At 36.6% G+C, this 27,195-nt stretch overlaps 1 protein-coding gene across 1 annotated transcript in view; it reads left to right on the plus strand.

Annotated features, from left to right (window-relative positions):
• The window catches only part of MYCBP2 (MYC binding protein 2, E3 ubiquitin protein ligase), a 282,186-nt gene that overhangs the window by 153,493 nt on the left and 101,498 nt on the right, over positions 1–27,195 (plus strand). Inside the window, exons 37-47 of the mRNA XM_011953854.1 lie at positions 2,239–2,417; positions 5,078–5,220; positions 7,009–7,109; positions 7,782–8,000; positions 9,833–10,058; positions 11,117–11,235; positions 11,971–12,058; positions 14,579–14,628; positions 18,485–18,657; positions 20,727–20,871; positions 26,005–26,220. Coding sequence (XP_011809244.1) covers positions 2,239–2,417; positions 5,078–5,220; positions 7,009–7,109; positions 7,782–8,000; positions 9,833–10,058; positions 11,117–11,235; positions 11,971–12,058; positions 14,579–14,628; positions 18,485–18,657; positions 20,727–20,871; positions 26,005–26,220 — 1,659 coding nt within the window. The remainder of the gene's footprint in view (positions 1–2,238; positions 2,418–5,077; positions 5,221–7,008; positions 7,110–7,781; positions 8,001–9,832; positions 10,059–11,116; positions 11,236–11,970; positions 12,059–14,578; positions 14,629–18,484; positions 18,658–20,726; positions 20,872–26,004; positions 26,221–27,195) is intronic.

The raw sequence follows: 27,195 nt of genomic DNA on the forward strand, positions 1-27,195 counted from the left end.
TATGTTTCTATTGTGAATAAGAGGAATTATTATGTAGTTAAAATAGTGAAGAGTATTCCATGAATTTTGTTTGTTAGATACAGCTATTCGTAAGTTATCCTTTATATGGTAGGTACTTCAGATATTTATGGAGTACCTACTATGTACCTGATGTTGTACCACATTATATTATATTTTTGTATAATGTTTCTTAAAGTCTGGAGTAGTAGGAAGTTTTGTAGTCAAAGACTAAACTCTGGATATCTGCTGTTCCAACATACTAGCTTTAAGACACTGACAGTTCATATTTAACCACTTTGAGACTTATGTGTAGATTGGAAAGAATAATACCTGCCTTGTAGTATTGTTGAGATTAAATAATAGAAATAAAACACCTGCCTCAGTGTCTAGCACAGTATGAAAAATAAACATTAGCCCTGTCTTTTCTTCTCTTATTGTGCCATAACTCATTTAAAAAAAGCAAGTGCTGGCCGGGCGCGGTGGCTCAAGCCTGTAATCTCAGCACTTTGGGAGGCCGAGACGGGCGGATCACGAGGTCAGGAGATCGCGACCATCCTGGCTACCATGGTGAAACCCCGTCTCTACTAAAAACTACAAAAAACTAGCTGGGCAAGGTAGCGGCGCCTGTAGTCCCAGCTACTTGGGAGGCTGAGGCAGGAGAATGGCGTGAACCCGGGAGGCGGGGCTTGCAGTGAGCTGAGATCCGGCCACAGCACTCCAGCCCTGGTGACAGAGCGAGACTCTGTCTTAAAAAAAAAAAAAAAAAAAAAAAAGCAAGTGCTGTTTTGTTGTTTTGTTTTGCTTTTGTTCTTTTTTTTAGATGGAGTCTCATTCTGTCACCCAGGCTGGAGTGCAGTGGCATGATCTTAGCTCACTGCAACCTCCACCTCCTGGATTTAAATGATTCTCCTGCATCAGCCTCCCGAGTAGCTGGGATTACAGCCACGTGCCACCATACCCAGCTAATTTTGTATTTTTAGTAGAGAGGGGCTTCACTGTGTTGACCAGGCTGGTCTCGAACTCCTGCCCTCAAGTGATCCACCCCCCATCAACCTCCCAGAGTTCTGGGATTACAGGCGTGAGCCACCACACCTAGCCTATTTTCTAACAATATTTGGCAAAATAGAGAAATTTTACCACATCAAAGTAATTATAAATGTTAAAGTAACATTAAAGTATTTCTGAATTCAACTGAAATAACTTTCATTATAGGGCAAAATTTTGGATAAGATCAGTACATGAGAGATTTCGTCAGGAAGAATTTAGATACTGAAAAACCAAAAAGCTTTTATTGTGAAATTTATATCATGGGTCATAAAGCATTAGTTTCTATAGCTCACATTTTCAAAGTACAGTACATTATATTTTGGACAGCTTTTTTCCTGTGGATTTTTTTTCTCATGTCTGTTTGCCTGTAAATTTCTATCTCTGAGTTTTTCTTAAAAATATAACAGAGTCACCATTATTTTCTTCTCACATCTAAAATTATTTTAAAAGTTAAACTAGTCAAGGAAAAGTATCAGCTTATGCAATTAAAATCTCATATTGCTGGGCACAGTAGCTCACACCTGTAATCCCAGCACTTTTGAGACACCAGGGAGGGAGGATCACTTGAGCTTGGGAGTTTGAGGCCAGACTGGGCAATATAGTCAGACCTTATCTCTACAGAAACACCTTAAAAAATTGGCTGAGTGTGATGGAATGCACCAGTGGGAGAATTGCTTGAGCCCAGGAGGAGGAGGCCACATTGAGCCAAGATTGCACCACTGCACTCCAGGCTGGGTAACAGAGCAAGATCCTGTCTCAGAAAAAAAAAAAAAAAAAATTATTATGGCTAATATTCTAGCAGTAAAATTACGAGCAGGCGCTAGTTACATTGGTTGTGTTCAGACCTAGTTCCATCACTTACTAGCTGTGTGACTTAGAACAAATTACTTAACTTCTCTGAACCTCAGATTCCTCATCTGTAAAATAGGGATAATAATGATACTTACCTCATGAAGCCATTTTAAGGATTAATTAAATTTCATAAGGTACTTAGGACAGTTGCTTTTATGCAAAAGGCATTCAGTAAATATTAGCTGTCATCATGTTTGATTCATTAAAAACTTATTATATCATCTGTAAATATGATGAAGAATTTCAGTGTATTTGCCTATTTTACTGCTAGAGTTCTTTTTGTATATCCTCTATACATTGTGAATAAATGTAAACATGTTTTACATCTTTATAATGAAGGAAAATGTTAAATATGCTGTGCGCTTGAGGAACTATGGAAGCCGTACAGCCAATGGAGATGGAGGAATGACCACAGTTCAGTGCCCTGATGGTGTGACGTTCACATTCAGCACGTGCAGCTTGAGCAGTAATGGCACAAACCAAACCAGAGGACAGATCCCACAGATACTCTACTATAGGTGGGTGAATGTATAGAGATAAGGGAAATAGTTTACAGTGGTAGAACATACACAGTCTATTACCAGGTAAAATTGCTAAGTGGTAATTATATTTAAATTATACAGTGTATCTTCTTAGCACATACTCAGCACATATGTACAAATTCATACAAAGAAATCTTTTAATATATAAATTCAATGTTTGCTACAAAAGTGAATGCTTTAAAATATTTTTGCTGTTATTTCTTCAGTATCATTGAAATGTTTGTGCACTGGGCATATGTGCTGTTGCTGTCACTCTATAATTTCTGGTCTGCAATTTCAAATTTAAAGGGTATTCATTTCTTTTTATAAAATACCTCAAACTAATGATCAGATAGACTGTACTCAGATAGTGGTGTTGCCTTGATCCTGTTATCCAGTCACAGAATATTTTGATGTCTGTGAATCTTGGACCTGCCCTAACCCCTGGGGCCCTAGAATATATAATAGTGTGTTTCTTATAATGTTTTTAACAAAAACTGTTCCTTATGTAAACCGTGGAAAATAAAAGAATGATAACAACCCTCGGGTTAAAAAAATCTTTTAAAACACATTTCTCACTGAGTCTGAATTTTTCTTGTAGTGGCGAAGCTGATATCTTAGGTAGTCATGAGTACTGTTTGCTACATTTGTCCTCAGCCTGACTTAGCATTAAATCACTGAATTTCCGTATCACTTTCAGAGGCTTGCTGCTTCCTCTGTTTCCTTCATAAAGAGTCTAGGGATGGTGCCTAGGTAGATAGTATAAAATAATTTCCCTAGATATAGATTTTCTGCTTCCTCTTTCCATGAGAAATAGAATAGAAATAGCAGGCAGTAAATAGCTATGTAGTTCAGTGTTTCTGCTGAAATACAAAAGCTGTCTAGTCTTTTGCCCCAGTCAAGAAAAACTTTCTGTTCCATAAACACTATAATAAATAGTACATTATTCTCTTTCTTAAACTATGGATTAAAAACTCTGTTATGCATACGAGTTACATACTTCAGAAAGCTGGAGAGCCACTAACAGCATCTGCCATCCAAACTTTGTATCTTATACAAAATACAGTGTTTTGAGTATTTTCTTGTTTTCTATAAAGCTTTAAATACCCTTAGCTTTAAATTTTAAAAAAATGAAAAATATTAAAGTCCTTTAGTTTTAAATACCCTCCTACTCTCATAGCTCCCAAGTTTACATCCCTAGCCTTCATGACCTCTGAACCCTGGACTCCAGGTCTCTCTCTGACATCTTCATTTGGATGACACTAGTGGAGGTGGTGTTAGTTACTGTGTGCCAGGCTGTGCTTTGAGTGTGTTACCTGTGTTATCTCAGCTTGTCCTCGCAGTAACTCCAGGAAGTAGGTACTTTTCTTATCCATGTTTCACAGATGATGAAACTGAGACACTAGGTAGTCCAGAGTCACACCTCTGATAAATTATGCTATTGCGACTTGTAGGCAGGAAGTCAGATTTCAGATGATACACCCTTAACCAATATGCTGCACATTCTCTTTAAGGACGTTCGCTATAGTTGGCTAGTAGACATCTGAGGTTTCATGTGGCCAGAATATTCATCTCCCACAGTTACAGCCAGACACCTTGGAGTCATTCTTGACTTCTCTTTCCCTCATATTTTAAACCTAGGTCATCAAGAAGTCCTGTCAGCTGTACTTTTAAAATATCCTAAATCTGATCTTTTCTTCTACCTCCATATTTAATAGTCTAGACCAAGCCACTGCAACCTCTACCTGCTAACTGTAATGAGCCTCAAAATAGGCTCCCTCCTTTCACTGTTGGTCTCCTACAATCAGTTCTCCACAGCACAGTCAGAGTGATCTGATAAAAGTATAAATCATACCAAGTTCCACCTTTGCTCCAAACCCAGCTTCCCATTCCCGTACCAGTATGAAATGTCATTATGTTGCCTACAAACCTTACACAGTTTGACTCCTGTTTCCTTTCCCACCCATCACCCTTCACCCTTTCTCCTTTTCTTCTAGCCATACATGTCTTCATTCTGTTCCTTGAATTCACTAGTGTGTTCCTTTTGCCCTGACAGTTTTCCCTCAGCTTTTCGCATGAGTCTTTAAAATAAAAAAAAATTCCCGTCAGCTGAGCACGGTGATTCACTCCTATAATCCCAGCGCTTTGGGGTGGATCACGAGGTCAGGAGTTCGAAACCATCCTGGCCAACATGGTGAAACCCCATCTCTACTAAAAACAAAAATTAGCCGGGCGTGAGGTGCATGCCTATAATCCCAGCTATTTGGGAGGCCGAGGGAGGAGAATCGCTTGAACCTGGGAGGCAGAGGTTGCAGTGAGCCAAGATCGTGCCGCTGCACTCCAGCCTGGGCAACAGAGCAAGACTGTGTCTCAAATAAATAAATAATTTAATTAATTAATTCAGGTCTTTGTTAAATATGAGTTCCTCAGAGAACTGATCTTATTTAAAATAACACCCTTCACTTTATGCCCTATGCTGGTTTATTTTTCTTCAAAGCCCTTATCATTCCCTATAATTATATAGTTGCATGTTTACTTTTTTAACTTTAAAAAAACTATAAATTAAATGAGGATCTCAGATCCTAGATATGATTTCTGGCATTGGATCATGTTTTACTTACCATTGTAAAATAATCTCATGTTTGCTCATGCTACAGGAGTGAATTCGATGGAGATTTACAATCCCAACTTCTGAGTAAAGCCAATGAAGAAGATAAAAACTGTAGCAGAGCGCTGTCTGTTGTAAGCACGGTCGTTCGAGCCTCTAAGGACCTCCTGCACAGAGCTCTTGCTGTGGATGGTAAGACTTTTTCTTTCTCAATAGTCATATTTTAGATTCTTTATTCGCTAAATTTTTGCATAGAACTATTGAAGAGGAACCTTCTGTTATACAATTGTATAAATTCTTAAGTGTTTTCTTTATTTATAGATCCACACGTACATTAATTTTGGATAAGTCACACTCTCCATACTGTAATGCAGAATTATTTAGAATGCTCAAAAGGAGTTATCATTATTCTTATTTTGTTAGTTAATTTAGTAAAAGAAAAATTATATTTGGTTTAAACTGGGTCTTTATTCTTCTTTTAGTAGTCAAAAAGCTTTTTCTTCCTCTCTGTTCTGTTTCCAGTAATGTATCGCTATCCACCCAAAACTCAGGGGAACCATAACCAGCTCCTCAGAGGCACTTGTCTAAATTCAACTCTATGAGTTTTTCCCCTAGAAACTTTCTAGTTTGTATTCTCCTCTCTCTCAGTTCTTCCCACCATCGTTTAGGCTGCCATGGTGCAAGTACATGTCATTTTTTAATATAGGGATAATACCCAATAATGTCACTGCTACCTTTCCCCCATTCTCCATCTAGTTGTTTAGTTATTCTTCACACTGACACCAGAGTTATCATTATGAAAACATTGTTATGGCCGGGCATGGTGGCTCACGCCTGTAATCCCAGCACTTTGGGAGACCGAGGCGGGCGGATAACAAGGTCAGGAGTTCAAGACCAGCCTGACCAACATGGTGAAACCCCATCTCTACTACAAATGCAAAAAATAGCTGGGCGTAGTGACAGGTGCCTGTAATCCTAGCTATTCAGGAAGCAGAGGCAGGAGAATAGCTTGAATCCGGGAGGCGGAGGCTGCAGTGAGCCGAGATCATGCCACTGCACTCCAGCCTGGGTGACAAAGTGAGACTCCATTTCAAAAAAAAAAGGAAAAGAAAAAAAAAATTGTTACTGCCTCCTTACTGTATAACGTTAATTCCTAATCCTAGTTTAACATCAGAACCACCTGGAAAGCTTGCTGAAAATAAAGACTGTTGGGTCTATCCCCAGGGCTTGAAGCTAGGTTAAAAAACTGTTTTTTAAATAAGTGTGCAGCCTGTTTTGATGTAACAGCAGACCTGGGAATCAGTATTTGGGAGAATAATTGGCCTATAAAATAAAGGTCTTCACAGTATAGGCTTAGCTTATCTTTCCAGCACCATGTTCATGGATAACTGAGTAAAATGTTAATCAGTAAAGTGCTTTTCTTGGAAAAACAGAAAGCCATGTAGCTTAATAACAGTAAATGTTTCTGGAGTGCTGAATATGTGCAGGTGTTGTTCTCAAGTGTTTTACATATATTACCTTGTTTAATCTTCACAACATCCAAATGAGGGGAATACTGTTGTGATCCTAAGTTACAGATTAAGTAATTTGCCTAATGTCACTGATAGAGCCATGTTTGGTGCCCGATTGGTAATTTAAAATAAAGGCTCCATTACACTAGGTTCTGAATCCAGCTCTATTATTTTACAGGTACGTGTATTATGTATTAAGTATTTTGGGTAAGATACTTAAACATTGTGTGCCATGGTTTTCCTTTCTAAAAATTGGGAATAATAAAAGTATCTTATTGTGAGTATTAGTTGAGATAAGGCATGTATTTTAAAAAGCCTTCAGAATAGTACCAGGCCCTTGACAAGCACCCAATTAGTGTCAACTATAGTTTCGCTCAAAAGAACAGAATATAGATTTAGTATAGCATGTATACAGTACAATGAAATTACATTCTAACTGTAGTTTTAATGCCTTTTATGCCTTTCTTAGCTGACGACATTCCAGAACTGCTGAGTTCTTCTAGTCTGTTTTCCATGCTGCTCCCCCTTATTATAGCCTACATAGGACCAGTAGCTGCTGCTATTCCCAAGGTGTGTAATTTAATTCTATAACTTTGAATGTTTTTTTTAAATACCTTTTAAAAACAGACTTTGTGTCTTGTCTTTACAAAAACTTGCATCTTTGAGGCATCTGGGGTATAGGTAACAAGCAGAGAGATATACTAATTATTAAACTTCTCTGTTCTTCTTAGTATTGTTTACTGGATTGCTGTGCTTATTTGTTGGCTTTATGTTTGAAGAATTTGTGAATGGGAAATAGATTTTAGAAATTTTAGAAATGTGATATGTAAGGAAAGATTATGTTAACTGAGATTTTTCAAATTTATGAAGTTGATGCCAGATGGTCTTCATTAATAACAATAGCAATGTTAAAGGACAAGAGCGTTTTAAAACAGTGACATATTCAAGAGATGGAAGAAATGATAAACTATTGATTCTTTGGCATAATTAAGTAAAACGTGATTTACTTCAGATCATGAAAAAACGAAAGTGTTTAAAAATATAGATTTAGATATTGTCATGTAATATCTAAGATAAATCTTTTTTTAATCAATTGAACAGATTTCCCTTTGAACAAAAGCTTAACTAGTAGAAAATTTAGACAGAAATTGTTATTAGAGTAGCCAACAATTATTGTAATTCATAATTTTAGAACTACTTTCACATGTATCTCATTTAGCCATATTTTTATATGTGTGCTAGGTGGCTGTAGAAGTCTTTGGCCTTGTCCAACAATTGCTTCCGTCAGTTGCCATTTTGAATCAGAAGTATGCACCCCCTGCCTTCAACCCTAATCAGTCGACAGATAGCACCACAGGAAACCAGCCTGAACAGGGCCTCTCTGCTTGTACAACCTCCAATCACTATGCTGTCATAGAGAGTGAGCACCCGTATAAACCTGCCTGTGTGATGCACTACAAGGTAGGCACGAGTTCTTAGTGTGATTTGACCGTAAAACTTGGTGTGAGGTTCTCTGATGATATCTTAAAGAATGTCTGGCCTGCATTTAAGAGTATAGCTTCTTTTATAGTATTTACATGTAGAGAATCAGCAGGTGATTAGGCATTGTTGGATATACAGAATAATTTAAGATGGAATTTTTATTTCAAAGATGATAAAATTTTATTGGTTTATGAGAGTTGTTCTGAAATCTTCCTACAAGTATAGTGTGGTATATAATGCTAAACTTCATGCTGTGGTTTATAATAGTAGTAGATATAAGGATTAACAATTTTAAATTGTATTTTTTGAACTAACATTATTTGTACCACAGCCTGAGCTCTGAAAATTTACAACGCCAATGTAAGATTTAAACTAGTCTATACATAATGTTAAAAAAACTATGTATAAAATGATTATAAATTTAGTGTTATTAGAGAGTGTTCAAAATCCATGTTCTTTGTTTTTTCATTGTATCATGCAAATTAAGGAAGAAAAGGATAAATTTATATTTTGTGTGCTTATAAAATATTCCACTTTTCATGGTAGAAGCTATTAAGCGTCTGTAGGTAAATAGGCTAGTACAATGCACTTATTTATCCATCTCCCGGATTCAGCAATGTCAACTCTTAGTCAGACCTGTCTCATTTATTCCCTACCTGCTTCCTAACCTCTTGTATTGTTTTAAAGCACATTTATAATATTTATTGACACAATGTCTCCAAAATATAAGGACCCTTAAAAATAACCATAGTATTATCACACTGAAAAAAGACAATTTAATGTCTTCAAATATCATGTAAATTTTTAATAATTTGAGTTAGAATCCATGTAAGATCCATACATTGTGATTAGTATGTCTCTTAAGTCCCCTTTAATCTTAAGTTCCTTTAAATCTGTAAGACTCCCTCTCTCTCTTTTTTTTGTTCCCTTGAGTTCTATTTGTTGAAGAAACTGGATCCTATATGTTTGTTAGATGGGAGCCTCTTCAGCTTACCTGCTGGGTCTTTCCTAGCTTGCAGTCATTCCTAGCTTCCTTGTTTTCTGGTAGGATAAGATGTTCCAGGCTCCTTTTATATGTTTAATGCCTCAAACTTGGAACAAACCATTTTTTCAAAGTGTCCTAATTTCTGTTATACATACACACACATATGTTATGTTTATATATGTATATACATAAATGTATATATGTTTATGTATAGGTAGATTTATGTGTACGTATAGTTTTTAGAAGATAAAATACCTCATGAGTTTATAGTGTTGATACTAATTCAAAATAAGGACCACAGACACACCTCAGTCTCCTTTCTCCTACATCTAAAATTCCTATTAGTGACACTGGGAATATCAGAATTCAAAAATCATTTAAATTATTTCATTTGGGGTGTGTGTGTGTGTGTGTGTGTTTGTCTTTGAAGTATATCCCATCTAAATGTATGGTCACATTACTGTGTTTAAATTTAGTTGGAATGCTCCCTCTTTGCGTAATTATGCGTTCATTGGATATAAACTTACAGAGTCGTTTAATTTTAGAGTTTAGGAATTGCTTTTTAAATTTGGATTTTGTTTTATAATTCTTTAAATACTTACATAGTTTGAAGTCAAATTTATGAAACAAATCTAGCTTTTATGTCTGTCCTCTTCACTCTGTTCCTCCTTCTCTGTCATAGGTAACATTTTATTCTATTTTAATTTTGTAGTTTATCCTGTTGTGTCATTTAATAAAAGCATAGACACATATACACATACAGATGCAGATGTGTGTGTTTGTATGTATAGATCTGTATTCATGTTGCCTTGCCTATTGGCCTCAGGTGACATTCCCAGAATGTGTGAGGTGGATGACAATCGAATTTGACCCTCAGTGTGGTACTGCACAGTCAGAAGATGTCCTTCGTTTGTTGATTCCTGTCAGAACTTTTCAGAATTCAGGATATGGACCAAAATTGACATCTGTTCATGAAAATCTTAATTCATGGATAGAATTAAAGAAATTTTCAGGATCCTCTGGGTGGCCTACTATGGTTTTGGTGTTGCCAGGTAAGTTTTTCTTTTATTCTGTTTTATGTGGTAAAATAAGTGCATTTATGTATATTGAGTAGGGGTGTATCATTGAAAATGTTTATCTAATTTTTAGAGAAATTTATTAAAGACCTACCATGTATCTGGATTGCATTCGAGGAATAAATAAGATACCCTGGGCAAGGGGCACAGCCTGATCCAAGTTTCAGAGAAGACAATGTTTTAAGGATTTTGTGAAAAAAAGATTAGCTTGACCAAAGCAGAGTGTTAACGTTGAGGAGCAGCTAGCTAGCTGTGTAGTTGGGGCCAAATTATAGAAAACAATGGATTAGATCTTTTATTTTCCCAGAAAGTGCTAAATTTTCAGAACTTAATGAAGGACTGAAGTCCTTCCTTGTAAGAGAATTTGTGAACCACTTTCTTGTGTGAAAAGTTGTGTGAAAGCTGTTTCAGTTGGCTTGAGGGTATGTGTGAACGGGAGAGTCAGAGCACACTAGCACAGCTGTTATTGCTGGTACTGTGCTTTTCTTTAAAGGAAAGTTATTTAAGTAAGTTTCTAAAACTATGTTTTAAAACTTACAGTTTGTTGCATTCTTAACGGGTTAACTAGGGCTACTCTTGTGATCCTTCAAACTAATAGGCAATTTCAATTCAGAAACTACTTCTTTCTACTCTGACCTGCCTATTTGTTTGTTTGTTTGGGAAAAGATCAGAAAAAGACACATGCCAGGGTAGAGGATTACCCACTTTGAAAAATAAAAAGGCTAACGTCAGTATTTGACGAATAATTGAAAAATGATTGCCCATGTAACTTAAGTACTTTATTAAGCAGGAGAGTTTGATTATGAAAAAAAGTAACAATTCATTTGCGATAGACCTGTTTCTAGTGTTATTTTTGGTACAATTTCCTTAAGTAGATACAGGAACACTCCCCGCCACAAGTCTATTTGAGTTATGTGGTATATGATTTGTGTTTCTGCCTATCTTATGATAAAAGAGAAAGTCCATTGGATAAAAGAGGGAAATTTTAATAAAATTGTTTCAGAGTTTTAACTCAATTCTGTCATTTTTATTAGGAAATGAGGCCCTTTTTTCACTGGAGACCGCATCAGATTATGTGAAAGATGACAAAGCTTCTTTCTATGGTTTTAAGTGTTTTGCAATTGGATATGAATTTAGCCCTGGACCTGATGAGGTAAGAATGAATTGTCTTTTCATTCTTTTAAGGAAGATTGAGTTTCTAAGGGCTAGTGAGTTGTGCTTCTAACTGACTTAAATTGTACTGTTGCCTCTATTCAAAAAGTCAGGACCAGGTGCAGTGGCTCACACCTGTAATTGCAGCAATTTGGGAGGTGAGAGAAACCCTTGAGGCCAGTTTGAGACCAGCCTAGGCAATATATCAAAATCCTTTCTCTACAAAAAAATGAAAAGAAATTAATTTAATCTAGGGGTGTATAATTCTAAATATTTTGTAGTTTAATTATGTGCAGTGGTCTGTTTTGTTACTTTTAATACATGAAGAGGATGGAGTTTGTGCAACATGACCCAGCCTTTGAAGTGTAGTTACACCTGCCCTGAACCTGCTCAGTTGGCTATACCTTTCTGAGTAAACAGTTGAACCTGTTTTCACAAAGAGACGATCATCTTGTCTAAATGTTTTAAATCATACAATAAAATAAAACCGAGGACAAAGTGGACCAAAGTAATGAATGAACAGTTATTTGGACAATGAACCTTTACACCTGAACCTTACAACCAGCCTGAGATAAAACATTGAGTACTGAATCTCATCTCCTCTCACTTTAACCATTAGCTTCACGTGCTTCCTTCTGATTTCAAAAGTAATGCTTGAATTCAAATCACATTTTGCTGATAATCCATATTATCATTCAAACATTTTTAAAGCAGCAAATTTTATGCAATTCCATAGGGAGTCATCCAGTTGGAAAAAGAATTAGCCAATCTTGGTGGGGTTTGTGCGGCAGCTCTGATGAAGAAGGACCTAGCACTGCCTATTGGTAAGTGTGGCCAATGCTGGATGTTGTGATAGGGTTTTGTTTTTTGTTTTGTTTTGTTTGTATTTTAAGAGTAGAATGTATGCATTATAAAAGGTCTGAAAATAGATTTGCAAAATGAATTTTGTAATCTCATATTCATGAACAATAACTGCTTCAGGTACTGGTAATTTGAGTTTGTCTAAGAGACTGGAGGGTATCCTCTTTCCTGTTTAAATTTACACACGTACATGGACACCCTTTTTATGCATATACATGCTTTGAGCCAGGGTGTATAGTGTGTATGTTCAGCCAAGCACTGAATATATAGCATTAAACCAAAAATTCTAGATATTTCTTAAATATTCTAGTGGAAATATCAAGTAGACAACTGAATATTCATTGTCTAGATCAGAGGATCGGTCGATAGAAATGTAATTGAATATGATCGTTATTTAAAGATATGGGACTGTATGAAAGATATGCTAGAGAATGTAGATAAGAAAGAGAAGATAGCTTAGGATTAAAGCTGTGACTTACCAAAATTTAAAAGATGTACAGAACAGGAAGAGGAGGCTGCAAATGAGACTGCGAAGGAAGAGTCAGTGAAGGAGGAGAAAAACCAGGAGGGGGGATGTTCCTGGGATTTTGGCATGCTCTGAGAAGTGAATTAAAATCTATCATTGGACTTGAAGACTTGTTGGTTGCGTGTATATGCAATGAGAAATATGTTAGTAAAATGAGAGAACTGTAAGTCCTTTCAGAGTAGAGAGGGAGAATGGAAAGTAAGGAAGGGTGGTCCATTTGAATTTAGATATCTCTTTAGAAGAATTTTTCACTGGAGCAAAACAGAGATGAGGCAGTGGCAGAAATAGTACTTTCTTATATGAAGCAAATTTGTATGATACACGATTAATCTATAATCAAGGGAATAAAGTTGAAAATAAAAATGCTTACTGAATCTATAACATTTATACATGGTTTAAAGTTTTATTTTCTTGCCCCCCCCAAAATCCATCTTTACACCTTCCTTTAAGACTACCCTTCCCACTATTATTTTTTCCTCCCGTTTTTTCCTCTGACTTTCCTTCTTTATTACGTTTTCTCTTCCTGGTCCCTTTTATTCTTCTCCATTCCTTTTCTCCCAGTTAATATTGGTATGTATGTGCAGAAATGAGACCTTGTATTATATCCACATGAGGAAAATTGCTAGCAACCTATTTTTGTCAATAGCTGTTAAAGTTTATATATACTTTTTGACATAAAAAATTTTTATACATGTTTGCACAAATACTCAAAAAGTATATGTTGAAGGATGGATTAATATAGCAGTGCTTGTGATTGCAAAACCTAGAAACAACCAAAATGTCTTTCAGTTGGGAACTAGTTAAATAAGTAATGGCGTACCCATTCAATGGCAGTCTATGCAGCTCTTTGAAAAAGTAGACCTATATGGCCTAACAAGGAAAGCTGTCCAAGTTATATTAAATAAGAAAAGCAAGTTGCAGAAGAGGGTCCCATTTTTGCATACATTATTCTGTATATTACAAAAGAGTATGTTGTGGCTCACACCTGTAATCCGAGCACTTTGGGAGGCCAAGGCGGGTGGATCACGAGGTCAGGAGATCGAGACCATCCTGGCTAACATGGTGAAACCCTGTCTCTACTAAAAATACAAAAATTAGCTGGGCATGGTGGCACACGCCTGTAGTCCCAGCTACTCGGGAGGCTGAGGCAAGAGAATCACTTGAACCCGGGAGATGGAGGTTGCAGTGAGCCAAGATCACGCCACTGCACTCCAGCCTGGGCGACAGAGTAAGACTCCATCTCAAAAGAAAAAGAGTATGTCTATGTGTGGTTGAAACACATATACATTTTTGGTTTGTTTGCACACCAAGTTTCTAGAACAACACATAAGCTGTTGACAGTGGATAGTTTTAAGGGGGCATGGCACTGGTTAGAGATTTCGAATTTTTTGTTCTACACTTCTATACAATTTGAGTATTTCCCATTGAACAAGTATTACTTTATTAGTAACATTTAATAATTAAACTATCAAAGATCAATAAATATGTTCTATATTAATTAATAAATGAGAAAATGGCTAGGGGATGCAGTCACTGCCTTTTATTTTTCTGTGAGTCCCTGTCATTTACTAAAGTTATAGCTCTTCTATAAGGCAACCAAACTATAAAGGCTCAGATTCGAAATAATTTGCTCCCTCTTTTTTTACACAAAACGAATACACTAAGTTCAGAAAGTATACATTTATATTCATAAATGTAGGATGTATCTTTGGCAAATCACCCATGGGTGCTTCTTGAGTATTGCCTTGAGAATTGTAGTATATTTCCACTGGAAATATCTTATATATTAAAATGTATGCTGCTGGGATTTTTTCCAGAATCACACATCTTTTCAATCTGGAGTAACAGAATTATTAAAAAAAAAAAAAAAAAAAAGTGTAATGAATGCAAAGGACTAGAAAATTAAACTAAACTAAATATTGACATGTTTTAGTAAAACTTTTTATTCGCACAACAGGTAATGAATTAGAGGAAGACCTTGAAATTCTTGAAGAGGCTGCATTGCAGGTATTGTCCCAAATGTTTTAAGGATAAACTTTATACATTAATTTAAAAAGTATTCACTCAGATCAGCCTATTTATCTTGACCATTCGGTTCATTCATTAAGTACTTCACTCTATTCATTGGCATTATAGATATAAATAACTTATAATTGCTCCCTTTGGTAGGAGAAACCCATGTGAGCCCTATGTATTTGGTGGGTAATTGACTCTGGAGTTAGACAAAAATCCTTTGGGAGAAAAAACAGATCAAGTGCCAAGGGTGCAAAGGATGGCTTGCAGAGCTGTGGCCATTTAAACTGCATCTTGAAAGAATTTTTTTTTCTTTTTTGCCAGCTAGAGAAAGGGGAAAGACATTTCACAAAGGATGTATAGTTGTGTTATAGGAAGCAGCAAAAGGTGAGGTCAGTACAGTTGGTGAGCTCAGTCTGTAACAAACCAGTATATCATATTAAGTGGTTAGGGCTAGTTGCCTGTAGACAATTGGGAGTCATCATTTGTTGTTTTTATTATTGTTTGCTTTACCTTTTTTGCTCATCTAGGCATTAACTAGCACATTTGACTCTGAATGGAAATACATGAGTACTGTATTTCAGTGCAGTACCCCTTTGGATCTGTTAAATCAACCTAATATTTCTTAAAATTGCTTAGAGATGACTATATTGTATTCTTACTTCATTAGTCTGACTTTAGCTGGCTAGTAATCTGTAATAGGATGGAAATATCAGAATCTGTAGGCATCATTTGTCAAATTGTAATACCTACTTAGGCCAAACCAGAGATTCTGATGTACTGCTAAGTGAGCACCATTGGTTACCACACACTGAGAACATCAGTGATGGGGAAAATTTTGCATCTAGCAGTGGTGTGAAGATAGAAGAAAAGTTGAGAGTCTCTCAGCTGGATCAGTGGTGCTCAGACCCTAGGATTTGATAGATTTGTAAAATTTTCCAAAAATATTTTTCCTGAGAACTTATTAGGTAAAAACACTCCTTAAAAATGTACTACTTATTATCAGCAATAAAATAAAAGACATTTTAATAGCCCCAGATGGAAAGGTCTTAGAATGGAAGACTCTGTTATATCCTTAGTTTTTCTAATTCTGCCATGGATCAGAGAACTTTGAGCCCACATTTGGAAAACACCAGTTTAGATCATACTTATTTTCTGTACTAGGTATATGTAGTTAGTAGTAGTGATTTAAATAATATCTGTAGAACACTTCATAGGTTTCAGCATCTTTAATATTATCTCTCTGTTTTTGTAATTACACTTTGAAATCAATATTAGGTCTTGCATCTTACAATTATAATAACTGAAGTTCAAAGAAGTTTTGTGACTTCTTGAAGACTCAGATGGGAAACAAAGGCTGGTACCCAGTCCTTGTAATTGCTAAGGCTAGTGCTTTACATTTTATTTATTTCCTGAGATGAATTAATCAAAGTGGTAATAATGAAAATGTTTATTTCATCTTTATCAAGCACTATTTTAAACATTTTGTGCATTTTTAACTCCCCACAGCAACCCAGTGAATTAAAAAGTTTTATCTCCATTTACAAATGAGGCACAGAGCATTTAGGCAGTTCGCCCACGATCACACAGCTAGTGAGCAACTGCATTGGGATTTGTTTGCTGGCAGTTCGGTGACAAAAGAAACCCCGTCTCATTAGCTGGGCATGGTGGCACATGCCTGTAATCCCAGCTACTCAGGAGGCTGAAGCAGGAGAATTGCTTGAACCCGGGAGTTGGAGGTTGTGGTGAGCCGAGATCACACCATTGCGCTCCAGCCCAGGCAACAAGAGCGAAATGTCATCTCAAAACAAAACAAAACAAAACAAACAAAAAAAAGTTCATGATTTTGAACACTATCTTCTGATCATAGGGAGCTGTAGTGTGTCAGTAATGTTAAGAAACTTCTGAGTTTTAAAAAGCCACTGGCATCTTATGTGTATTCGTTTTTTAAAGTTAAGTCTTTGTACCTTAAGATTCAAAAATAAAAATTAATTCAACAGATATATAATAAACAATATGGGTCAGGCAACATTGTAGTTAAAGGAGAACTGTCAAAGACTTTCTATTAGTCCGTTTTCACACTGCTATAAAGAACTTCCTGAGGCTGGGTAATTTATAAAGAAAAGATATTTAATTGACTCAGTTCCCTACATGGCTGAGGAGGCCTCAGGAAACTTACAATCATGACAGAAGGCAAAAGGGAAGCAAGGCACGTCTTACATGGCAGCAGGAGAGAGAGAAGGGGAAAAGCCTCCGGACTTACCAAACAACCAGATCTTGTAAGGACAACAGCAAGGGGGAAATCTGGCCCCATGATTCAATCGCTTCCCACCAGGTCACTCCCCCAACACGTGGAGATTATAATTCAAGTTGAGATTTGGGTGGAGACACAGAGCCAAACCATATCAGAGTTCATATATTGTTTATAATTTCAGGGATTATTATGGTATATAAAGTGTCATCTAGGCCAGATATGGAGAGATCTTTATTGTGTTACTGTTCAAGAAAAAAAAAAAATGATGTCCCAAATTGCCTATCTTTTTGGCATGTAAGGTACTTTTGTGATAATCTAACATGTATTAAACACTTACAAGAAGTTTTGTGACTTCTTGAAGACTCAGATGGGAAACAAAGGCTGAGTTTCATTGTTTGTTAGGCAATGTATTGTATATTTTCTATGCATTATTTAGTTTAAATTTTATAATAACTGTGTAAGAGAGAGATTATTTGACCACCAGTTTATATATTTCACAGATTCAGGGATGGTAACTTTTTAGCTTAAGAGCACACAGCAAATAATTTGTCCAAAGCCAGGATTTGAACTTAAGTCTCTTTGATTCCAAAGATGATTATTTTTGAAACTGCATAATTTCAAATGTGATAGTACTAGAAATGTAATTATTTTCTATGAAAAAAAATTTTTGGAATTTATTTTATAGTCAGTAAAAAGTTTTTAGAGTTTCAGCATTTAAAACAAGTCTTTCCAAAAACATAAGACTTGCTTGTCAGATAGATGAAACCTAAAATTTGTTTTATCTGCCTCTTCTTCTTAACTTTAATAAGGCTTAGACAGGCTAATGAGGTTTGTGTGCTGCCACGATCAGGCTTCCACTCACTTTTACCCAAATCAAGACCTTGGTGCCCACCCACCCAAGAGAACAGCCACACCTTACTAATGATAGCTGCCTGTAAGGGGAACTTAAAAAGAGGGAAGCTGGGTGCAGTGGCTCAGGCTTGTAATCCCAGCACTTTGATAGGCCAAGGTGGGAGGACTGCTTGAGGCCAGGAGTTCAAGACCAGCCTGGGCAACATAGCAAGACCCCATCTCTACAAAGTTTTTAAAAAAATTAGCCAGCCATGGTGGCATACGCCTGTAGTCCCAGCTACTTGGGAGGTTGAGGCAGAAGGATCGCTTAAGCCCAGGAGGTCAAGGCAGCAGTGGGCTATGATGGCACCACTGTACTCCAGCCTGGGTGACAGAGTAAGGCCTTGTCTCAAAAAGAAAAAGAGGGAGACATCCACAGCTGCTGACAGAAGGGAGCTCTGGCCCTGAAAAATGAGGACGTAACACATAGAGGACTGGCATGGGAGGAGATACACCATTTTATCCAGCATGCAGATCTCTGACAAGGCATTTATTTTTGAGGGAGGAAAGAAACTGGAAATATCGTCTCATAATTTTCTCTCCTAGGAATTTCCTGTTCTGTGGGTTAAAAGAAGGAACAGTGGGGTATGTGGAGAAAATGATTTCTCCATAAAGGCCTGTCTAAAAGTATCTGCATATTGAAAAATTACATGTAATGAAAGTTTTATTTTTAAAAATATACAAATATTCTTTTTTACTTAACAGGTGTGCAAAACCCATTCTGGAATTCTTGGAAAGGGTCTTGCTCTTTCTCATTCACCAACTATATTAGAAGCACTTGAGGGAAATTTACCACTCCAAATCCAAAGCAATGAACAGTCTTTTCTGGATGATTTTATTGCCTGTGTCCCAGGATCAAGTGGTGGAAGGCTTGCAAGGTAAATGTACTTTAAGTTACTTACTTTATTTTAGGGCTTTCATCTTTCATCGTTTCTGAAAGAGGGGAGTCATTAGAATATTAAAGTGCTACCTTAAAAATGTCAGATTTGCCGGGCGCGGTGGCTCACGCCTGTTATCCCAGCACTTCGGGAGGCCGAGGCGGGCAGATCACAAGGTCAGGAGATTGAGACCATCCTGGCTAACATGGTGAAACCCTGACTCAATTAAAAATACAAAAAAAAAACACATTAGCCGGGCGAGGTGGCGGGCGCCTGTAGTCCCAGCTACTCAGGAGGCTGAGGCAGGAGAATGGCGTGAACCCAGGAGGCGGAGCTTGCAGTGAGCAGAGATCGCGCCACTGCACTCCAGCCTGGGTGACAAAGCGAGACTCCGTCTCAAAAAAAAAAAAAAAAAAAAGTAAAAATGTCTGGTTTATGTATGTTTAACTTGCTGAAATATAAAATGACAGTTAATATTTTTGTTTGGTAGTTTTTTGTTTGTTTGTTTGTTTGCTTTTGAGAGAGAGGGTCTCACTCCCTTGCCCAGGCTGGAATGCAGTGGCATGATCTCAGCTCACTGCAACCTCCGCTTCCTGGACTCAAGTGATTCTTGTGCCTCAGCCTCCCAAGTAGCTGGGATTACAGATATGCCACCACACCCGGCTATTTTTCTTTTTTGTATTTTCTGTAGAAACAGAATTTTACCATGTTGCCCAGGCTGGAATAGTTATGATAGTATATGATAAGACTGGGTGTGATGGCTCATGCCTGTAATCCCAATACTTTAGTAGGCTGAGGCAAGTGGATTGCTAGAGCATAGGAGTTGGAGACCAGTCTGGCCAACATGGCAAAACCCTGTCTCTACAAAAAAATACAAAAATTAGCCAGGCATGGTGGCACACTCCTGTAGTCCCAGCTACTTGGAGGCTGAGGTGGAAGGATCGCTCAAACCCTGGAGGCAGAGGTTGCTGTGATTATACCAGTGTAATCCATGGTGAAACCCTGGCTCTGCAAAAAATAAAAACATTAAGCATGGTGGCACACATCTGTAGTCCCAGCTACTTGGAGGCTGAGGTGGGAGGATGGCTCAAAGCCTGGAGGCAGAGGTTGCTGTGATTGTGCCACTGCAATCCAACTTGGGCAACAGAGCAAGACCCTGTCTCAAAAAAAAAAAAAAAGAATTAATTAAATTAAATGTATTATAGTTGCTGATTGATTATTTTTGCTGCTTTTTGTTTGTAGGATGAAAAGGAACAAAAATATTTTAGCCTCCCTGATTTTACTAGTAAAAAAAAAAAAAGTCCCAACTTTTTTCTGGTTTTAATTTTAAAATTGCAGAGATTACTCTTTAGTTTTTAAAAATCACAAAATAGTGATTGGAGAGGAATATCAAATCACTTAAGTCAGCCTCACTGCTATACTGTACAGATATTTTTATGTAATGCATGGTAGAATTACTTATTACTCAGCTCACAGGACAACTTGAATGTGTAGATTACGGAATGAATTAAGGAATGGACATCACAAATTACAGAACATTGATGCATTTTAGGTGGAAAGAAAGGTAATGAGGAAGATAGTTGAGAAACTGTGATAAAAAGTTGAGCAGGACACCTTGAACCTGGCTGCTGTCAGGCAAGCAGAGGGCCATTTCTACCCCTGCTTTTACAGAGACATTGCTTTTTCCAGGCTTCCCGGATGGCAGAGTAAGGCGGAGCTCCTTCAGAGTGAGCCTGCTCAGGACTTCAAATTATACACAACCTACATCGTGTTCTTGGTGATTTTAAATTAGCCATAGTTAAAATTTCAGGTTTCCTGGTTTTAAAAAGTATTTTTATACTGTATTTAAATATCAGAGATCTCCTGTGCTTTGTCATGTTTTTTAAATGAATTTGTCCTTAACAGTTTCCAAGGGAGACACTCATGGTTATCACTGAGTTGGAAATGAAGATAATGTTTTAGCATTTTGTTTGATATAAGTTTTGTTCATTTGGCCTAATTTTATATTAGTCGTTGAAGATGCTGATCGGTGTTTGGGGTTTTGTTTATTTGTTTTTCATTACTATTAGGTGGCTTCAGCCAGATTCATATGCTGATCCTCAGAAAACATCTTTGATCCTGAATAAGGATGATATTCGTTGTGGTTGGCCTACCACCATAACTGTTCAAACAAAAGACCAGTATGGGGATGTGGTACATGTTCCCAATATGAAGGTAATTATAACTGGATTAAATTAGCAGACATCTATATACTGGCTATGGTGACTGATAACATTTTAGAAATGCCAAGTGCTGAGAGTCCATTTGTTTTACCCTCTTTATATAATGGGTGGTGCTGAAAGTTTGTTTAAATGACTTGTTTATATTAAGTAGTACCCAGGTTTCTAAGTTAAGTGTATTTTTTTGTGAGTTCTTTACATTTTGCTACCTGTTATGATGACTCAAAGGAGGGATAAGAAAGTATCCATCTAAAGAGTGCCAGGCACATAGAGGGAAGGCCCGCAATACGTATTGATTGAATAAATGCATGAAAGAATACATTTTTAAATTCTGTATATAGCTTTGAAAGACTCAAGTACATTCTGTGTTTGGTATAATTGAAACCATATTTAAAAAATAACAGTCATTAAATAATTTAGAAATATATGAGTTTAGATTGTAAAAGAATGAGAAATTGAAATAGTTGTATAACATATTGATGAATATAGAGTTTTTAGGATACCTCTTACCTGAAATAATAATTAATAATGATGTTTCAGAGCATATTATACATAATTATTTGTGATTTAATCTGTTAATATGAATATCTCATCTAAAACTTTTATTTCTGAAAAATTTATATTGAATACAATTTTATATAGGCAGTCCCAGCCCTCTTCTCCTTCAAAGTTGTCTTATAGAGTGATTGGTTGGTTGAAGCTTAGAGTTGATTAAGCCACAAAACCCTCTTTGCTCATAGGACAACTAATTTTGCCTCAATATTATTTTCAGTAGAACTATTTCAACTACTTCATGCATTCTTTCATTTATAGCATGAAGAAGTACAATGCCAATGTAGCATCTTACCTGACTAAGTAAAAAATAAGAGCACATTGCTTAAATGACTTAAGACCAGTAAATAAAACTGTGTGGAAAAACTTTCAACCCTGATGCTATATCAAAATCAGTCTTTTAGCAGTGTCTTTCAAATATTTGGCCATGATCCATAGTTAGAATTTTTATTATAACCCAAAGATATCAAATAAATATATGATGGAGTAGTGTCTGTGTAATAGCATATATTAAGTACATATAATTTACTTTATATATACATACACACATAACGTACATAATATGCTATACTCGGATATTTTCTCTGTCTAATTTTTTAAGGCAAATCATACCCTTCACAAAGTGAGTTCATGCTTACTTGGAATTATTCTATAAAATGCAAAAAGCATCACAAATTATAAGAAAAAAATGAATTAAAAATAAAGTTATCCTGATAGTGATATGAAAAAAATGACTACTCGAGGACGAAATTTTGATCACAGTACAATACACATTAAGATATTGAAGGACTTGTATATTGTGTATTCACTGATGAATTTCTTAATGTAGTGAGTTGTTAAATCCAATCTTTGAACCCTCAAGTTTAAGTTTTTTATTCATGTGACAACATTCTAATACCATGTTCATACTGTTATGCTTCTGGTATTTCTTTAGTTGTATTTTCTTTCTTGTGTTTTCTCCTTTGCACCTTTTATTATCTCTTTTGATATCTGGGTTGTTTATATCTTGCATTTGAAAGTCAGACTTTATCTTTTTTTCTTTTCATCTTAGAGTTCTTTTTTTAACCACATGATGGATCCACTTTTTTTTCTCTCTTCCCCTTCCCTCTCCTCTTTCACTTTCCCCTCCTTCTGCTTTTTCCCTCTTTTCTTCCTGTTCTTTCTCCTCCATATATTTGCTTCTCCTACTTTGTATCTTTCCTTGCCTTAAACCTCTTACTCAGTGTACTCTAAATTCCTTTCAGATTTATCCAATTTAGAAACTTTCTAGAAAATCATTCTAAATACTATCTAGAAGAAGTGATTTGTGCTCCTACTGATGTTTAATTCATTAATATCATATTATATTAGCTGGAAACAAAATTAACCTATTTTACTTTCAGCCTTTTAGTATATGAAGTCTCAGGAGTAGTTTAGACTGTTCAGAAATTGTTAAAATCTTTATGCAATAATAGCTAATTATTTGAAGCATAAAAATTGATTTGCAGCTAATATTTCAATGAGTTCCAAAATGCTTTAGAAAGCAACAAGTGTTATTGTTACAGTTTTTTACTTATAAAATAACTGTTTCCTATGTGTGATAAAATGAGTTAGAACTAAACATACATATTGTACCAATGTCAGTTTCCTGGTTTTGGTTCAGTACCATCAGTGTTTGACAGTGTTGGATAAAATGTAGCCATTGGGGGAACCTGAGTGAAGGGTACATAGGACATTTCATCTATTTTGAAACTTCCTGTGAATTAAAAAAAAAAAAAAAAAGTTTAAGGAAATCTTACTTATTGACAAGAGAAAGTCACATAGGAAATAAAAGAGTAACTTTTTAAAAGTAGCACAGTTTGTAAAAGAAAGCAGAATGGTTATTCTATAATGTCTCAGTTTTCTTAGAGTATAAAATTATTCAATGATTTACTTCAAGGTTCATGGTGCATACAGACATAGACTCTAGTGATAATTTGTTAAATACTTAGGGTAAATATAGTTGCTTACAGAAAGGTTAAATTGAAATCGTATGTAAAAAAACAGTATCTGTTATTTAAAATCAAATATGTTTGAGACAGGAGAGTTCCCTTGACCCCTTTGTGAAACTTGACATGGGTGTGGTGTGGCTCATTTACTTGGCTGCTGCACTCAAACCCCTTGCAGAATGGGGAGCACCCAGGCAAGCAGGTGCCAGGGCCCAGGCAAGCCCCTTTGGGCTTGTGTCTAGGGGTGTGTCACAATTAATGCTATTTTAGATTTGTTTTCTGTGGATGGCTAAGTGTTAAACAGCTCAGTGAAGAGTCAGCGTGACAGCCTTTTTGGATTCCCGCACCCAGTGTGTCCTGAATTCTTGTCCGGCATTCAGGAAGAATCAGGTCATACGAACAGGTGATGAATGCGTGAATGCGGTGTGTTTTTGTTTTTGTTTTTGTTTTTGTTTTTTGGAGACGGAGTCTGGCTTTGTCACCCCGGCTGGAGTTCTGTGGCACAATCTCAGCTCACTGCAAGCTCCGCCTCCCAGGTTCACGCCATTCTCCCGCCTCAGCCTCCCGAGAAGCTGGGACTACAGGCGTCCGCCACCACACCTGGCTAATTTTTTGTATTTTTAGTAGAGACAGGATTTCACCATGTTAGCCAGGATGGTCTTGATCTCCTGACCTTGTGATCCACCCACCTCGGCCTCCCAAAGTGCTGGGATTACAGGCGTGTGCCACCACGCCCAGCCACTGCGGATTTTATCATACAGTGGAAGTGGCCCTCAGTGGAAGGAGAGCTGGAAAGGGCATGGTGTGAGACGGTGATAATTCCCTGAAGCCCAGCAGTCTCCAGCCAGGCTCCTCTCTGAAGTCGTGCGGTGTGAGGTTAAGCCACGCGTCTGTCAGTTGCTGCTTCTCCACTTGATATTCACCACTTGTCTCTCTGCTAGCTGAAGTCTGGGATTTATAAGAGCATAGGGTAGCGGGGCAGAGCTGGCCAAAAAGGCAACATTTAGGCGGAATACAGGGATAAACTGGTCTCAGTTAGGGCCGTGGTTTCCAGGCTTGAGGGTGGGGCCTTTGCCAGAGAACCACCTTCTCCTTTCCGGTATGTCTCTGACTCTTGTCTGTATCATCTTCAGAATTTTTAATTATATTTAAAGTTTAAAGCTTTTCATGCTAGCACATGTGTTTGAGTTGAAATTTTAACCATATACCTGTAAACTGCTGTTTTTTACATATAAGGATGGGTTTTTAATATTTCCAGAGGATTGTGTCAGTCCAAATACTGATCTCTTGTAACCTCACCTGAAGATAGTGGTCACTTAATGGAATCTATTTGTCACCTGTGCCTAACGTTATGTAAATGGTGAAAGTCTCAAACTACTGATTCCATAGAATGGCATTATTAAGAACAATAAACATTAAAGACAGTCTGTAGTTCTGAGGTAGTCCTCAATTACTTAAAAATACTATCACTTTTATCTCTGCTACTTTTTCTATTTCTGTGACAATCCTGTTGAATTACCTATTCTTGCCAAGCCCAAAAATGTTGTCTGTAAGGAACAGCAGAAACTTTGAGTAAAGCTCAGAATGGTGATACCTGCTGAAGACCTAAAGTGAAATTCAAATTTTGTGTACATTTGTGGTTGCCTAGGGGTCAAGTGTTTTTCTGCCAATGCATAAACAAATAAAAACCGAACGTTTTCTTATAATTCCTGGAAAATATTTCTGAAAAGTCTTTTTATAAGACAATTTGTGTTTTCAATATATTAACATCCCTCAACAGATCTGTGCTTTGTATATATATAGTAGAGTTAGTAGATGAAAGATAGTCCCATTTTATTGTTGAAGAAATTGAGTCGCAAAGTTATAATTCCTGGAAAGTATATCTAAAAGGTATTTTTATAAGACAATTTGTATTTTTAATATATTAACATCCCTTAACAGATCTATTTTTTGCATCTATACTGTAGAGTTACTGGATGAAAGATAGTTCCGTTTTATTGTTGAAGAAATTGAGTTGCAAAGTTTAATTATTAATAGATTGCTTAAATGTTATGTTAGTGATAGAGCTGTCTAATAATATTCTTTCTTCACCAGAGTAAAGAAACATCTTTGGGCTTTGGGTATAAGATTTGTTTCATTAAGTGTTAATTTTTGAAACTTCTATCAATAGAGAACGTTTTCTTCTTTAGAACAGTGCAGCTCAAACTGACATTAGTGCTTTAAAATGTGCTGAGATTGTGGGAAAACATTTACACTTGCATTACCTGATAAAATAATTTGTTAGTCCCTGCAATACCTTAATGTAGATTCATTCCACTGCCTTTTCCTGTACTTTATTAGTGGTGCATTTGTTTTTATGTTTTGATATCTTTGATTATGTATTCCAAAATGATGAGGCCTTGTTTTACACTGTGTTCATGGTTCATATTGTCAACCCATCTTGAGGTCATTCGAACTCTGTTGAATAAACCTTTGAAGGGAATACCAGAGATAGACCAATGCTAACATAAAGTATGCATAATTGTGAGTTTATAATTGTAAGTTGCCTATTTTGATGTAAGTGACAATTTAATAATAATAGTATTTGGTTTCTGTAATACCGTGTTTAGGTGGAAGTGAAAGCTGTCCCTGTTTCTCAGAAAAAAACATCTTTACAACAAGATCAAGCAAAGAAACCTCAAAGGATTCCTGGCAGTCCTGCAGTAACAGCTGCATCTTCTAATACTGACATGACTTTTGGAGGACTGGCATCACCAAAGCTAGATGTTTCATATGAACCAATGATAGTGAAGGAAGCTCGATACATTGCCATAACAATGATGAAGGTAATTTATTTTACTTATCAGAAAAATTTTACTTTTCAACATTCGTTTATTTAACCAATATTTCAGTGTTTCAGATGCAGACACGAAATTATAAGTCCAAAGAGCATTTGATGGATATTAAATTTGCAGCAACACTTTTAAGATGATGTTATCCTATCTTCAGAGAGGGTTTTCATTGGTTTTTGACAGATGTCCAAAGGGGATCATCAATTACAGATCAAGTTAATCCAATCAGAGATACAGGTGTATTAGGCTGAGTTTCAGTTCCTGTGAAAGTACTTGTCTACTTTTGACCAGGAACAGTGGCCCACACCTATAATCCCAGTGCTTTGGGAGGCCAAGGAGGGAGCAACACTTGAGGCCAAGAGAGTTCGAGACCAGCCTCAGTAACATAGTGAGACCGCATTTCTACAAAAAAATAAAAATAAAGTAAAATTTCTAAGTACTTGTCTATTTGCAGTTTACTATTCATGTTAGAATGTATCTCTTGAGGGTTTCGCTCTTTACCTATGCCCCCTTCAATTTTGGATTCTCTCAAATGCCAGATGTATCTCCTAGAACTCTTCGGGATTTTTAGCTCTCTAATAACTTTAGACATTTAAAAATATACATTTTGGATGTTCTAGTTATCTTCAGAGGCAGCGTTAGTCTGAATTATGAAAGTAGTCATTATTCGAAGCTGAAGTTTATAATTTTGGCATTTTCAGAGAGCAGTCATGAGCCATTGAAGGCTTTTGGGTAGAAGAATGGCTTGATTAGATTTGAGTTTTATAAAGATTATAGTGGAATATGGACGGTGTAATTGGGCAGATGATCAAGAAACATGGCTTGGTTTTAGTCTCTTTAGGGGACTGTTGATTTAATTTGGTTAGATATGCTGATCAGTTGGACTACTGAGTTGTCAATCAGGATAGATTCAATAGAATCGGTAGAACCTGGTAGCTGGTGGAGGTGGAGTAAAGAAGAAAGGTAGGA

This window comes from Colobus angolensis, unplaced genomic scaffold (assembly GCF_000951035.1).
Source record: "Colobus angolensis palliatus isolate OR3802 unplaced genomic scaffold, Cang.pa_1.0 Scaffold374, whole genome shotgun sequence".
Lineage (NCBI taxonomy): Eukaryota > Metazoa > Chordata > Mammalia > Primates > Cercopithecidae > Colobus > Colobus angolensis.